At 42.2% G+C, this 15,100-nt stretch overlaps 1 protein-coding gene across 5 annotated transcripts in view; it reads left to right on the forward strand.

The window, feature by feature from the left end:
- Positions 1-7,235: 7,235 nt before the first annotated feature.
- Positions 7,236-15,100, forward strand: part of kif23 (kinesin family member 23) — a 38,375-nt gene continuing 30,510 nt past the window's right edge. For all 5 annotated transcript variants that reach the window (XM_073032642.1, XM_073032644.1, XM_073032646.1 and 2 more), the window contains exon 1: positions 7,236-7,319. In XM_073032642.1, coding sequence (XP_072888743.1) covers positions 7,309-7,319 — 11 coding nt within the window. In that variant the 5' untranslated portion in view covers positions 7,236-7,308. The remainder of the gene's footprint in view (positions 7,320-15,100) is intronic.

A 15,100-nucleotide genomic window follows, 5' to 3' on the forward strand; every position in this document is an offset into this window, starting at 1 on the left:
GGGGTGTGGCAGTTATATGTAATTCAAAGGTAGCACTGTAGATACATCGTAAATATAGAATTGTCCTTTGATCTTTAGCATATAAAATGCCATGTATTATTGAGGTGAACAGACCTCTTCCTCTGAAAGGGTCTCAACAAGATGCCTACTGATTGTTTTTTGTTGAATAAACCACTTCTGCATCCACTAGCTTCAGTCTCTCTGTTGACTTTGTTCACGTTGCAACAGGAGCAGGTGGTGGATGGTCTTATGAGCAGCCAGTGCATATGGTTAGGCAACCACTGACACCAGGCAGACAATCTCTGAAGAGTATTGATAATGGCTGGGGTCACCCGTCTTGTAAAGACACTGTCCAGAAGAAGGCAATGGCAAACCACTTCTGTAGAAAAACTTGCCAAGAACAGTCATGGTCATGCGAAGACCTTGATCGGCCACATCATACGAACACGGCACATAATGATAACGATACATATACAAAAACTGAAAGATAACCAATGTGCAAAAAGAGGACAAATTGTGCAAATAGAAAAATAAATAAATAATGCTGAGAATATGAGTTGTAGAGCCCTTGAACGTGACTCTGTAGGTTGTGGAATCAGTTTGGAGCTGAGGTGCTTGAAGCTATCCAAGCCAGATCAAGAGGCTGATGGTTGAAGAGTTTAACTGCTCCTGAAGATGGTGGTGTGGGAAAACAGGTGAACACAGCAGGAGACGCTCTTGGGGGTGACCATTAGACCACAGACATAGGAGCAGAATTAGGCCATACGGCCCATCGAGTCTGCTCTGCTATTTCATCATGGCTGATCCAAATTTCCTCTCAGTTGCAATATCCTGCTTCCCCCCCCCACATATCCCTTCATGCCCTGACTAATCAAGAATATATCAACCTCTGCCTTAAATATACATAAAGACTTGAATTCCACAGCTGCCTGTGGCAAAGAATTGCACAGATTCATCACTCTCTGGCTAAAGAAATTCCTCCTGATCTCCGTTTTAACAGGACACCCTTCTATTCCGAGGTCTTTGGTCTTAGACTCTCCCACCATAGGAAACATCCACTCTGTCAAAACCTTTCACAATTCGATGCTTCAATGAGGTCATCCCTCATTTTTCTAAATTCCATTGAATACAGGCCCAGAGCCATCAAATGCTCATCATATGACAAGCCATTTAATCCTGGAATCATTTCTGTGAACCTCCTTTGAACCCTCTCCAGTTTCAGCGCATCCTTCCTAAGATAAAGGGCCCAAAGCTGCTCACAATACTCCCAAGTGAGGCCTCACTAGTTTTCTACTGAAGCCTCCTGGCTAGTTGAAGGGGCACTTCCAATAGCAATCACACCCCCATTTCCTAGCAACATCACCCTAACATGCTGTATCACTGCATGGTGGGGAAACTGCACTGCAGCAGGCAGGAAGGCTCCACTACAGGTAGTCAAAACTGCCCAACCCAGCACTGGAACCAGCCGACCCGCAATCAAGGACATGTATGCAGAAAGGTGCTGGCAAAGGACCAGTAACATCCCACCCACTCTACTCATCGTCTGTTTGTCCCACCCCCATCAGGGTGGAGGCTACATAGCATCCATGCCAGCACCACCAGACTCAAAAGCAGTTGCAGAACTTTCCCTAAGCTGTAAGGCTCCACCACTACTTTATTATTTCCCATCACTCACCTTATGTACAGCCTAGCATCACTTTACGGAAATACAATCACTCTACGTGTATAAGCAATCTCTGTATTTATACTTATTGTGTTTTATTATTATTATTATTGTATTCTTCATCTTTTGTGGGTTTTTTTATGCTGTATCAGATCCAGATTAACAATGATATCATTCTCCTTTACACTTGTGTACAAGAAATGACATTGAACAATCTTGAATCACGTCTTTGTGGGGGTCAACCGTAGGACGTGGCATGGTCTAATCAAATCTGGGTATTTGTCCTAAAGTGGAGTTACTCCAACATTTTGCGGTACGGCATGAAAGCTACACCATAAGTGTACCGTCTTAAGGTAGTTTCCTTTCTCATCCTGAGTTCCAAGTGGATCGATCGGGGAGCTGACGAGAGTCATTGCACTGAGCTTGCTTGATGAGTAGTCTCGGGGCACCATGGCAGCGTACCGGTTGGCACAACGCTTTGCAGCACCAGCGGTCACCCGCTGGGTTTCAGTTCCCACCGCTGTCTGCAAAGAGTTTGCTCATTATCCCTGTGACTGTGTGACTTTCCTCCGGGCCTTCCGGTTTCCACCCACATTCCAAAGACATACAGCTTAGGGTAAGTAAGTTGCGGGTGCGTTGCGTTGGTGCCAGAAGCGTGGAGACACTCGCGGGCTGCCCCCCCAGTGCATCCGCGGACTGGTTCAGTCGTCGACGCAAACAATGCATTTCACTGTCCGTTTCGATGTTACAGTGTGCATGTGACAACTAAAGCTAATCTCTCTCCAAAGCTGGATACGGAGTAGCTGAGCTGAAATGCCCTCTCCAAGGATGCTGCCTGGTTTGCAGAATATCTGAGACGGCAGCTCATCTATATATACCTTTGTTGTTTATTTACTTATTTATAAAGATACTGCACGGAATAGGCTGTTTGAGTCACTCAGCCCAGCAACCTTAGATCTAACCTTAGCTCAATCATTGGGACAATTTACAATGACCAATTAACCTGCTAATCAGTACGCCTTTCGACTGTGGGAGGAAACCGGAGCTCCCAGAGAAAACCCACAGGGGATGAAGTATAGACACTCCTTGCAGGTGAATGATAACTTGGCACGGACTAGATGTACCAGAAGTCCTCTTTCTGTGCTGGAGTGCTCTCTACTCTATGATGAAGTGACCCAGCCCTGGAATTTTCTCCTTTCCAGATGCTGCCTGACCTGCTGAATGTTCCCAGCATTCTCTGCTTTCAGTTCAGACTTCTGGTAGTGTTTCAGACTCCTGAACAAGAGCTTACTCACCACAAAACTGAACTGATTCTACAACCAATGGACTCACTTTCAACCGCAATTTACAACTCGAGTCCTTTGTATTTTTTTATTTGCACAGTTCATCCTCTTCTGCACTTTGATTGATTGTCAGTCCTTATTCATGCATCATCATCATTATGTGCTGTGTCGTGTGACATCATCATTATGTGCTGTGTCGTGTGACATCATCATTATGTGCTGTGTTGTGTGACATCATCATTATGTGCCATGTTGTATGATGTGGATGAGCTTGTTCTGTCCGTGACCATAATTGTTCTTGGCAAATTTTTCTACAGAAGTGGTTTGCCATTGCCTTCTTCTGGGCAGAGTCTTTACAAGACGGGTGACCCAGCCATTATCAATATTCTCTGGAGATTGTCTGCCTGGCGTCAGTGGTCGCACAACCAGGACTTGTGATATGCACCAGCAGCTCGTACGACCATCACCAGGACTTGTGATGTTCACCACCTGCTCCCATGGCTTCACATGACCCTGATCGGGGGCAAAGCAGGTGCTACACCTTCCCCGGGGTGACCCGCAGGCTAGCAGAGGGAGGAAGCGCCTTACACCTCCTTTGGTAGAGATGTATCTCCACCCCGCCACCCACTGTTTATGTGTAGTTTTTCTTAAACTCTTGTATTTCATTATTTTCAGGTAAATCCCTGCAAGAAAATTAATCTCAGGATAATACCTACTTTGATAAACTTGGTATATAGATGACAGGGGCTTAGATGGACAAAGGCCAAGTGTTAGGAAATGGAATTGTCTTGAAAATATGTCTTGGTCAGCATGGACATGTTTGCGCTGTAGGGCATTTTTCTGTATCTCCATAACTTTAAACGTTAAGCATTCCCTGCTTTTATTTCAGCTTTCCAGTATCTGCAGTATTTTTTAACAAATGGCGAAGAGCACACAAGGAGACAACTTTTTTCCAGCTCTTGTCTGATTGTGATCATGTTGTTATTTGCATTTTCAAATCGCTGCCAGCTTGTTCCCATGGCATGTGGAGAGCGCAAGTGTCTCTCTGATTTTCTCAATGGAGCTGCTGTACCACCGTTGCCCACTTGAGGACAGCAGTGAGCCAAGACCCAGAGCAGCAGTCAAGGGCAAATGGGTAATTTAGAAATGAATGAAATTGCGGTGCTAACTTCACTGGAATGAAAGTGGGAGCAATAGAAACTCAAATCAAATTTCGGTAATTATGCAAATGTTGCAGAGATAAATACAGACCAGGGAATTAATTAGGCATATCTTTATTAATGATAATGACGATTAAACCATTGAATGGAAAACATAAACTATATTGAGGGCTAGGAGTCATCAATTTTAAATTAGGATTAAATTAAATAAAGACATCAAATAACTTAGAATGATAAGAAAAGAGATACAGGGGTTGGCCATTCTCCATGATCATGGTGATCCCCCCAGTCATTGCTCACATATTTTTCATCACCCTCAAATGATAAAAAAGATCAGCTTTGTTTCAAAGTTCAAAGTAAGTTTATTATTGGAATCTGTACTATATACGTCAACATATCCTATCCTGAGATTCATTTTCTTGCAGGCATTGACAGTAGAACAAAGAAATGAAATAGGTTAAATTAAAAACCTCAAAGCTAACAAGCAACCAATGTGGAAAAGAAGGCAAATTGTGCAAGTAAAAAGTGAATGATAAAATATAAAATAAAATATACTAAACATTTGTAGATCTATAGAGAGAAGTAGCAGGAGGAGTTTAACCCGGTTAAGTGTGCTGTGTTGCACTTTGGGGAATAAAATGTAGAGAGACAGCAAACTAGTCCTGCCGAAGGGTCTCGGCCCGAAATGCCATCTGTTTACTCTTTTCCATGGATGCTGCCTGGCCTGCTGAGTTCCTCCAGCATTTTTGTGTGTTGCTCGGATTTCCAGCATCTGCAGATTTTCTCTTGTTAATAAACTACGGTTTCCCAGCCTGGGATCCACAGACCCTTCGTTTAATGGTATTGGGCCATGGCATAAAAACGGTTGGGAACACCTGCGGTATACTGCTAATGGGAAGACTCTTATTAGCAGTGTTGATGAACAGAGAGATCTTGGGGTCCAAGTCCATAGCTCAGGTTACCACACTATCAAGTGAGGTGGTAGTAAAGGCAGATGACATGCTCACCTTTCTAGCAAGTTAAAGAATTGAGTTCAAGAGCAGGAAGTAAGGTTGCAGATTTAGGAAACCCTATTAGGCTGCATCTGGAGTTTTGGATGTGGAGGCTTCAGAGAGGGTGCAGAAGAGGTTTAAGAAACATAGAAACACAGAAAACCTACAGCACAGTACAGGCTCTTCGGCCCACAAAGTTGTGCCGAACATGTCCCTACCTCAGAAATTACTAGGCTTACCCATAGCCCTCTATTTTACTAAGTTCCATGTATCTATCCAAAAGGTAGGATAGGTATCTTCCATGTATCTTATCTGCCTCCACCACTGACACTGGCAGCCCATTCAACGCACTCACCACTCTCTGTATAAAAAACTTACCCCTGACATCTCCTCTGTACCTACTCCCCAGCACCTTAAACCTGTGTCTTCTTGTGGCAACCATTTCAGCCCTGGGAAAAAGCCTCTGACTATCCACACAATCAATGCCTCTCATCATCTTATACACCTCTATCAGGTCACCTCTCATCCTTCATTGGTCCAAGGAGAAAAGGCCGAGTTCACTCAACCTATTCTCATAAGGCATGCTCCCCAATCCAGGCAACATCCTTGTAAATCTCCTCTGCACCCTTTCTATGGTTTCCACGTCCTTCCTGTAGTGAGGCGACCAGAACTGAGCACAGTACTCCAAGTGGGGTCTGACCAGGGTCCTATAAAGCTGTAATATTACCTCTCAGCTCCTAAATTCAATTCCACGATTGATGAAGGCCAATACACCGTACGCCTTATTAACCACAGAGTCAACCTGCGCAGCTGCTTTGAAAGTGGCAGACATGATAGGGGCATATAAGGAGTTCTTATATAGACGCATGATTGTACAGGGTACACAAGAATATGGACCTTGTGTAGGTGAAAGGATTAGTTTAATTAGGCATTTGATAACTAACATTTAATTAATTCAGTACAACATTATGGGTCAAAGGGCTTGTTCCTATGCTCTGCTGGTCTATGTTGCAGTAGGAAAGGCATTGCATTTCTCTGATTTGCTGTCAAGCTGAAAGCTTCCAGTGTTTTATATTTTTATTTCAGATTTCCAGCTTCTGTAATTTTTTTTAAAAAAGCAAACCAATTGATTGACAGGGTATTCAATCCAATCAATCGACACATTTAGTTTGATTGGCAGAGACTAAATAAACATAATAAAAGAGGCTGGGTAAAAGTTGGCAATGGTGATGAGGCTGACCAATCGAGACACAGTGCGCTCTGATTGACGGAATTTTAACTAATCATAATGAAGAAAGGCTTTGATCGACAGCATTACTTCCTATTAAAATATAGACTAGGGAATAACTATTCGACTAGGATATAGGATATATATTCGACTGGACCGACTAGGCTTATACTCGCTGGAATTTAGAAGACTGAGGGGGGTGAGATCTTATTGAAATGTATAAAATTCTAAAGGGATTGGACAGGCTAGATGCAGGAAGATTGTTTCCGATGTTGGGGAGGTCCAGAACGAGGGGTCACAGTTTAAGGATAAAGGGGAAGCCTTTTAGGACCGAGATGAGGGAAAACTTCTTCACACAGAGAGTGGTGAATCTGTGGAATTCTCTGCCACAGGAAACAGTTGAGGCCGGTTCATTGGCTATATTTAAGAGGAAGTTAGATATGGCCCTTGTGGCTAAAGGGATCAGGGGGTATGGAGAGAAAGCAGGTACAGGATTCTGAGTTGGATGATCAGCCATGATCATACTGAATGGCGGTGCAGGCTCGAAGGGCCGAATGGCCTACTCCTGCTCCTATTTTCTATGTTTCTATAATACGGAAGGTTAAGCCAATAACAGTGAAATGAAGATTTGATCGACAACAGCTCTTCCTATTAAAATATGGAATAAGGAATACTGAAGGTTGAACCAATAATACTTCAATGACATCAGTTTATCCTATTAAAGAATGGAATGAAAAAGTCTATCGCCCATTGGTTTAAAGAAAACCACTCACAGTAAGAAGGGAAAATTAACCAATCAGAGAACAATCTTAATGACTGGCATCAAAATCCCCAATCGCACTAGGAAAGGCGGGCTGAATAGTTGGACCAATAGAGTGGGGACAGCTGACGTAGAACCAATGAGAGGCGCGGGATTTGAAATGGTGGCGGTTAGCGGGCGGCGCGCGGTGCGGGGCGGCGGAGAGCGAGCGGCGACGGCGGCATGAAGGCGGCGTGAGTACCGAGTCCTCTCGGGGATCCTGGGCCTGTCATCACCCCCTTGTGTAGTCCCCGACCCCGGGGCAAAGTTAGCTGGTTAAAGTAGTCAGTGGCTGGCTGGCCGGCCGGATCACCTTGTGGTCAGCATTGCCGCCCTTGACCATCGGTCCATAAAGTTAACTTCTTCAACCATTAGGGCTCCTTTATCGAGAGTCTCTGCTGGTTTTAAAAAGTTAACTATCAATTATCAGTGGTTAAAAATGTTAAGATTGCTATTCTTAAAAATTAATTTTAATGTAGTTAATTGTTTAAGCAGGTGCTCGCTAACCTTTTATTCTGATTGCTTGAGATAACTTGTGCTGGTTTTGGTTAAACCAGTGGTCGCAAACTTTTAAAAGATAATCACTTTGGATAACTTGTTAGTTTTAGTTAACTGCTTAATCCAGTCACTAACTATTTAAACCATGATTGTTTTGGTTAATTAAATTTGCAGATGAAATATTATTTGAAATATCGAAATGTTTTTTGAATGGGTTCCATAGTGTTTCTTTGTTTTGTGGCTGTTACAGGAAGGCTAATCACAGACTTGTACAGTGATACATACTTTGATAATAAATATACTTTGATCTTTAAATTCCTAGTAAAAGTCTGTGCCATCCTTATAGTTCCCAATTCCCTCAAAATCCACAAAAATACTGATCTTGGATTTAAATGTAATCAACAAAGGGTGGAAGTTCCAACAATCCACTGTCCTTTGTGTGCCATTCTGGATAATGGTGTGATAAGAGGTGGATAATGCCTTAGGGGCGATGGCACAGGAGGGCTTTATCAGTTTATTGAAAACAAATACTTTTTTAACTGGTTTCAAATAGTGATACCCTATCTTTAATTCCAATTCCCATTTCCATTCTGACACGTTGGTTCATGACCTCCTCTTGTACCATGATGAGGCCACCCTCAGGGTTGCGGAGCATCACCTTGTATTCCATCTGGGTAGCCTCCAATTTAATGGCATGAATATAAATTTCCCTTTCTAGTTTTTAAAAAAAAATTCCCTCTCTTTCTTCTCCTCCCCCCCCCCCCCCTCTATTCCTCACTCTGGCCTCTTACCTTTTCTCACCTGCCTATAAACCCCCTTACCTTTCACCCACGTGACTTCATCTGTCACCTAACTATCCTACTGTCCTCCACCTTTTTATTCTGGCGTCTCTCCCTTCCTTTCCAGTCTTGATGAAAGCTCTCGGCTGGCAACATTGACTGTTTACTCTTTTCCATAGATGCTGCCTGACTGCTGAGTTTAGTTCAGGGGTTCCCAACCTGGGGTGCGAGATGGAATTTCAGGGGGTGCGACAAAGAGTGGCTTGTGTCCTTGAGTGACGAGTCACGAATCATCACTCAGCCAGCTGCCAGTGTGCCTTGAGAAGCGGTAGTAACGTTTGTCCCAAGCACACTCCAGTCTCCCACTGCCCGAATCAGCATTGAGGATTCTCATCAGTGTTACCTGGGAGTTACACCTCAGAGTTGAGGAGTCTCATCAGTGTTACCTGGGAGTTACACCTCAGAGTTGAGGAGTCTCATCAGTGTTACCCGGGAGTTACACCTCAGAGTTGAGGAGTCTCATCAGTGTTACCTGGGAGTTACATCTCAGCGTTGAGGAGTCTCATCAGTGTTACCTGGGAGTTACACCTCAGAGTTGAGGAGTCTCATCAATGTTGCCTGGGAGTTACACCTCAGAGTTGAGGAGTCTCATCAGTGTTACCTGGGAGTTACACCTCAGCGTTGAGGAGTCTCATCAGTGTTACCTGGGAGTTACACCTCAGAGTTAAAGAGTCTCATCAGTGTTACCTGGGAGTTACACCTCAGAGTTGAGGAGTCTCATCAATTTTAGCTAGGTTACATCTCAGAGTTAAAAATCATCTCATAATGCCAAAATGTTAATACATTCCGAATCAACCATCGAGCAACGACTTCGCATTAAAACCAAACCTGCAGACAGTAGGTAAATTATTCAATTATAAAATTTTAAAAAGCCACATTTTGATAAAAAGCAGCTGAAGTCATTCATTCGTATTTGTCTCAATGCATTAAAGAAGTTTTTGAATTTCAAAGGTTTTTTTCCCTTGTAAAAGGTTTTTTTCTTAAATCATTGATAATTTTGAATTATGCTAGTTGAGGAGGTATCATGGTTAACACTGAGGACTTTGAATCGTGATGGGAGTTCATATCTCCGGTTATTATTGGAAATAGGTGTGTAAATTCAGTAGAGAGTAGCCTAAAAAGTCACGTCGCGTCCCCATAGCATTAACACCTGACGATTTATCTTGGCATAACCGCAGATAATATCATAATATAATATTCAAAAGCGTATTTCTCACGATACTTTGCTATAGCCATGTCTGGTTGAGTAAAGCGGTCATCCCTGACTTAGTCAGATAGATTTTCACATATTAGCTCATATTTCTCTCTTTACCCTTAACTCTTCATCATGTCAAAAAGAAGGAAATGGAATGATGACTATGTGTGCTTTGGTTTCACTTGCACAACAGGAAATGATGGCTTGCAAAAACCCAGTGCATTTTTTGTAGCGTTGTGTTTTCCAACTCAAACCTGAAGCCATCCAAGCTTCAAAAGCACTTCAAGCACAAGAATGGTGGAGCTGATGTTGAAGGACATGATGTTGGGCCATTGAAAATCAAAATAGCTCGTTTTGATTCACAAGGAACCCTTCCAAAATTAGGTTTTGTTTCTGTTGAGAAACCACTACTTCTTGCTTCATACCAAGTGGCATATAAAGTGGCCAAATCCAAGAAGCCCCATACAATTGTGGAAGATCTCATCAAGCCATGTGCACTGGAATAGGCAACAATTATCCTGGGCAAAGAAGCAAGAAAAGAATTTGAACAGGTGCACCTATCAAATAATGTCATTCATAACCGAATCAGTGATTTGAGTGAAGATATCTTGGACCAAGTCATCTCAGATGTCAGAGCTAGCCCTCTTGAAATCTCTGTTCAGTTGGATGAGTCAACTGATGTCTCCAGTTGTAGTCAACTCATCACATTAGTGAGGTATGTCAATGATGGTGCTGTGAGGGAAGATTTCCTGTTTTGTAAAGATCTGAAAACAAACACAACTGCAAAGAATGTGATGCAGCTGGTGAAAGACTTCTTTGCCAAACATGATTTAGATATCAAAGACATTGGTTCTGTGTGTACTGATGGGGCACCTGCAATGCTTGGAAATAAATCTGGCTTTTCTGCATTGATGAAAAAGGAGGTTCCAGACTTGCAAGTTACCCATTGTTTTCTTCATTGGCATGCTTTGGCATCAAAAACATTGCCTCCAAATTTGAAGAAAGTCCTTGATACTTGTGTGAAGATCATCAACTGGATCAGGGGGCATGCTTTGAACCATCGCATCTTCAAATCATTTTGTGAGGATCTGGGAAGTGAGCATTCAGAAGTCCGTTGGTTGTCACGAGGACAAGCTTTAACCTGCTTCTTTGAAATGCGGGAACAAATCAAAGTTTTTCTGGAGGAGCGTGAATGTGATCTGGTTGGGGCAATGGAATCACAGGAATTCATCCAAATGCTGGCTTACTTAGCTGACATTTTCACTCGTATGAATGACCTGAGTGTTTCTCTTCAAGGAAAAGGGATAAACATATTGAAGGCTTGTGAAAAGTTGAATGCCTTCAAAGAAAAGTTATGTCTTTGGTGTCGAAGGATGGAAAGAGGCAGTCTCTTAAATTTTCCTTCACTAGAAGAGATGGTTGATGATGCTGGAACCATAACTCCTACTGTGCATGAAGAAATTGTGGCTCATTTGGAAATGCTGTCAGAATCGTTTGATGGATTTTTTGCTGCTGGAGACCTGAAGATTTCAGAAGAATGGATCATGAATCCATATTCCTACATTTTGGAGAAAATGTCAGATGTTGAAGAGCTGAAGGAAGATCTTATTGATTTGCGGACAAATCGAGCTCTTGAAATGCAATTTGAAAGCAAGACTTTGGAGGAAGTTTGGTGTGCAGCACTGGATATGTTCCCAAGGCTTGGTGGAAAAGCACTCCGTGTCCTCATTCCATTTGCAACAACATACTTGTGTGAATCTGGATTCAGTTCTCTTTGGTCAATCAAGACAAAATCTAGGAATTGCCTGAATCCACAGGCAGACCTGCGGATCGCAGTCAGCAAGAAAGTTCCACGTTTTGACAAAATTATGAATGAGAAGCAGGAGCAAAGAAGTCATTGAATTTTATGTTCACAATTGGGATTGATTTTACTGTTTACAATTTTTTCTGAATAAATTAGAATCAAATTGCTCAGTTTATATTTGCATTTTATGCACTGAGTTAAAAGCTTATTTTTTAAAGTTCAATTTGTTCACCTGCAGTATTGTATGTGGTTCAATTTGTGGTTCAAAAATTAGAAATTAGACTTCATCTTCAAATGTGATATTACTTTTGTAGGGGGTGCGAACATTAATCAAACATTTCCTAGGGGTGTGGGGCATAGAAAAGGTTGGGAACCACTGTTGTAGGGAAACGTGAAAGTATGTAGTTACATTCCCTTGTAGTCGTTATATGACCCTAACAAACTCACAGGTGAAGTGTTACCTCACCTGGAAGGACTGTTTGGGGCCCTGAATGGTAGTGAGGGAGGTGGTGTAGGGGCAGGTGTATTGTAGCACTTGTTCCACTTGCAACAATAAGTGCCAGGAGGGAGATCAGTGGGGAGAGATGAATGGACAAGGGAGTCACATAGGGAGTGACCCCTACAGAAAACAGAATGAGTCTGTATGCACGCTCACAGTGGAAAGTTGTGCTTCATGGAGGGATCCCGTTAAAGATGGCAGAAGTTACGGAGAGTTTGTGTTGGACGCAGAGCTTGATGGGTGGTAGGTGAGGACAAGAGGAACCCTATCTATCACTAGTGGGGTGGTGGGAGGATGGAGCAAGCACAGGCATGCATGAAATGGAAGAGATGAGGTTCAGGGCAGCTCCTGTATATCAGAGTAGATTGGGAGACCCTTTGCCAAGCATCTACGCTCTGTCCACTAGAAGAAGCGGGATTTTGCGGTGGCCACCCGTTTTAATTTCACTTCCCATTCCCATTCCGACTTGTCAGTCCATGGCCTCTACTGCCACGATGAGGCCACACTCACCTTATATTCCCTCTGGATAGCCTCCAGCCTGATGGAATGAACATCAGTTTCTCGCCCTTTAGGTAATCCACCTCTCACCATTGCCATCTCTCATCTTACCTTCTTACCTGCCCATCACCTCCCTTTGTGCTCCTCCCACTTCCCTTTCTTCTGTGGCCTTCTGTCCTCTTCTATTAAATTCCCCCTTTTCCAACCCTTTCTTTCACTAATCAACTTCTTAGCTTTTAATTTTACCTCTCTCCCCACTCCCCACACTTCCGGTTTCACCAATCACCTTCTACTTGTACCTCTTCCTCCCCTCCCCCACCTTCTTACACTGACTTCTCATCTTTTCTCTCCAGTCTTGATGAAGAGTCTTGGCTGGAAACGTCATTTGTTTACTCTTTTTCATAAATGCTGCCTGGCCTGCAGAGTTCCTCCATTGTGTGTGTGTGTGTGTGTTGCTTGGATTTCCAGCATCTGCAGATTTTCTTTTTCACAATATAAATCATCTTGCTGTAATGAAGATTGGTGTTGCACATTATCTAGCTGCTGATTGTATCACTGTGGATTTGCTCAGATTCTCTTAAGATCGATTGCTGCTGCTGTACTGATTAGAACATATCACCCCAATGTTGTCCTTAATGTTGGGCAAACCATTATGTGGTCAGTTGTCAAAGGGTGCTTCTCCAGCACCGTTTGTCCTTGAGCATGACGACACAGTCTTGTATTGTTTTTTTATTAAACTTTTTTTATTGTGTTTTCAAGTAATTACAGAATAAAAGTGTATGGGGGAAAAAAATGTATATTACCCATCCCCCCCAACCCCTCCCCCTAACATCCCTATAGAAAAAAAAGAAGAAAGAAAAAAAAAAGAAAGAATGCCTGGATATTGGAAGATCCCCACATGCTCCATGGAGTTCGTAATAACTTTAGTATATATATTTATTTATTTCCCCAAATAACCAATTATTTCATCTTCGGAGCACCTATATATTTAATTCTATCTTTTGTAAATAAGGGCGCCAAATTTTCAAAAATGTTTCATATTTATCTCTTAAATTATAAGTAATTTTTTCAAGTGGAATACAGCCATAAATTTCTTTCTTCCAACGATCTATACTTAAATATGTATCCGATTTCCAAGTAACTGCAATAGCCTTTTTGGCTACTGCCAATGCAATTTTTATAAATTCTTTCTGATATTTATTCAATTTGGGTATCGGTTTTATCCCTTCAATATCACATAGTAAAAGTAATATTGGATTATGTGGAAGTTGTATTCCAATAATTTGTTCCAATAAAACTCTTAAATTTGTCCAAAAAGGTTGAATTTTAGAACAAGACCAAGTAGAATGTAAAAAGCAGTCTTGTATTGTTGTAATGTTTTATCTCACCTTTGCGTGTGGGGGCTTTCTGAGTATGCCTTTGTGCCGATATGGATTGTCTAATTCATGTTGAACAGCCTAATAAAGTCTGTCATTCCATAATTCCTCCTCATCCTTTCCCAAATTTGAGGAATGTCTCAAGAAATCCATTTAAATCAAAGTAATTGGGATTGAGTATGTAATAAATGCAATTATCACAAAGCTCATTAAAAAAACAACTGTAGGCAGAGTAATGTTCTTTAATGTGTCCTGTACATCATTAACTTATTTTGGGATCCAAGTACACCATTAATGCACCAATGCTGGCAAAGAATCCTGTCTCAAAATTAACCCGTTCTCCTTCAAGCCAGTGGCAGGAATATCCAGTATTCCCTGACCACAGCCACAAGAGATTGGTGTTAAAAGCCTCCATCTTCTTTTCCTGTCTTTTTTCTCTCTCTCCTCTTTCCCCTCCCTCACACCCCCTCCCTCCCCCCCCCCCCCCCCCCCCCGGCCTTTCCATATGTTTTTGGGAAGTGTGTATTGGTCACCTTCCTCATTTATAATTCCTTTGAGTAACTTGAGGGATATTTCAGAGGACAGTTAAGAGTCAACCATATCCCTTTGAATGTTGAACAGCCTGGCCACACTGGGTAAAGAAGGCAGCTTTTTAAAATGAGTCAGATAGGTTTTTGCAATAGTAAGGTTCCACTGTTCCAGAATTATTTGATTTAAGTTCCACAACTTCAAAAGCAGGTTTAGTTTCACTGTTGGTGAGATGTGCTTTGCATCAGCGGTCCATTGCAATACATAATGGGGAAAAACCTTTAAATTACAATAAGTATATGTTTAAAAAATTAAAAGTTGTTCAAAAAGAAGAAAAAATAGTGAGGAGGTGTTAACAGATATTGTCAATTCAGAAATCTGATGGCAGAAGGGAAGAAGTTGTCCCTGGAATGTTCAGTGTGTGTCTTAAGGCTCCTGTACCACCACCTTAATGATGGCAATGAGAAATGGGCATGTCCTGCTGATAGGGGTTCTTAATGTCAGATGCTGCCTTTTTGAGGCATTGCTTTTGGGGAGGTTAATGTCCATGATAGAGCTGGCTGAGTTCCCACTTTCTACAGCACTTACCAATCCCCTCCATACCAGATGCAACCAGTTAGAATGCTCTGAGTGTGTCATCAGTGACGTACCAAGTCTTGTGAAATATAGCCGCTGTTGTGCCTTCTTTGTAATTGCATCGATATGTTAGGCCCAGGATAGACCTTCAGAGATGTTGAC

The sequence above is a fragment of the Hemitrygon akajei genome, chromosome 30 (assembly GCF_048418815.1).
Source record: "Hemitrygon akajei chromosome 30, sHemAka1.3, whole genome shotgun sequence".
In the NCBI taxonomy this organism is placed as follows: domain Eukaryota; kingdom Metazoa; phylum Chordata; class Chondrichthyes; order Myliobatiformes; family Dasyatidae; genus Hemitrygon; species Hemitrygon akajei.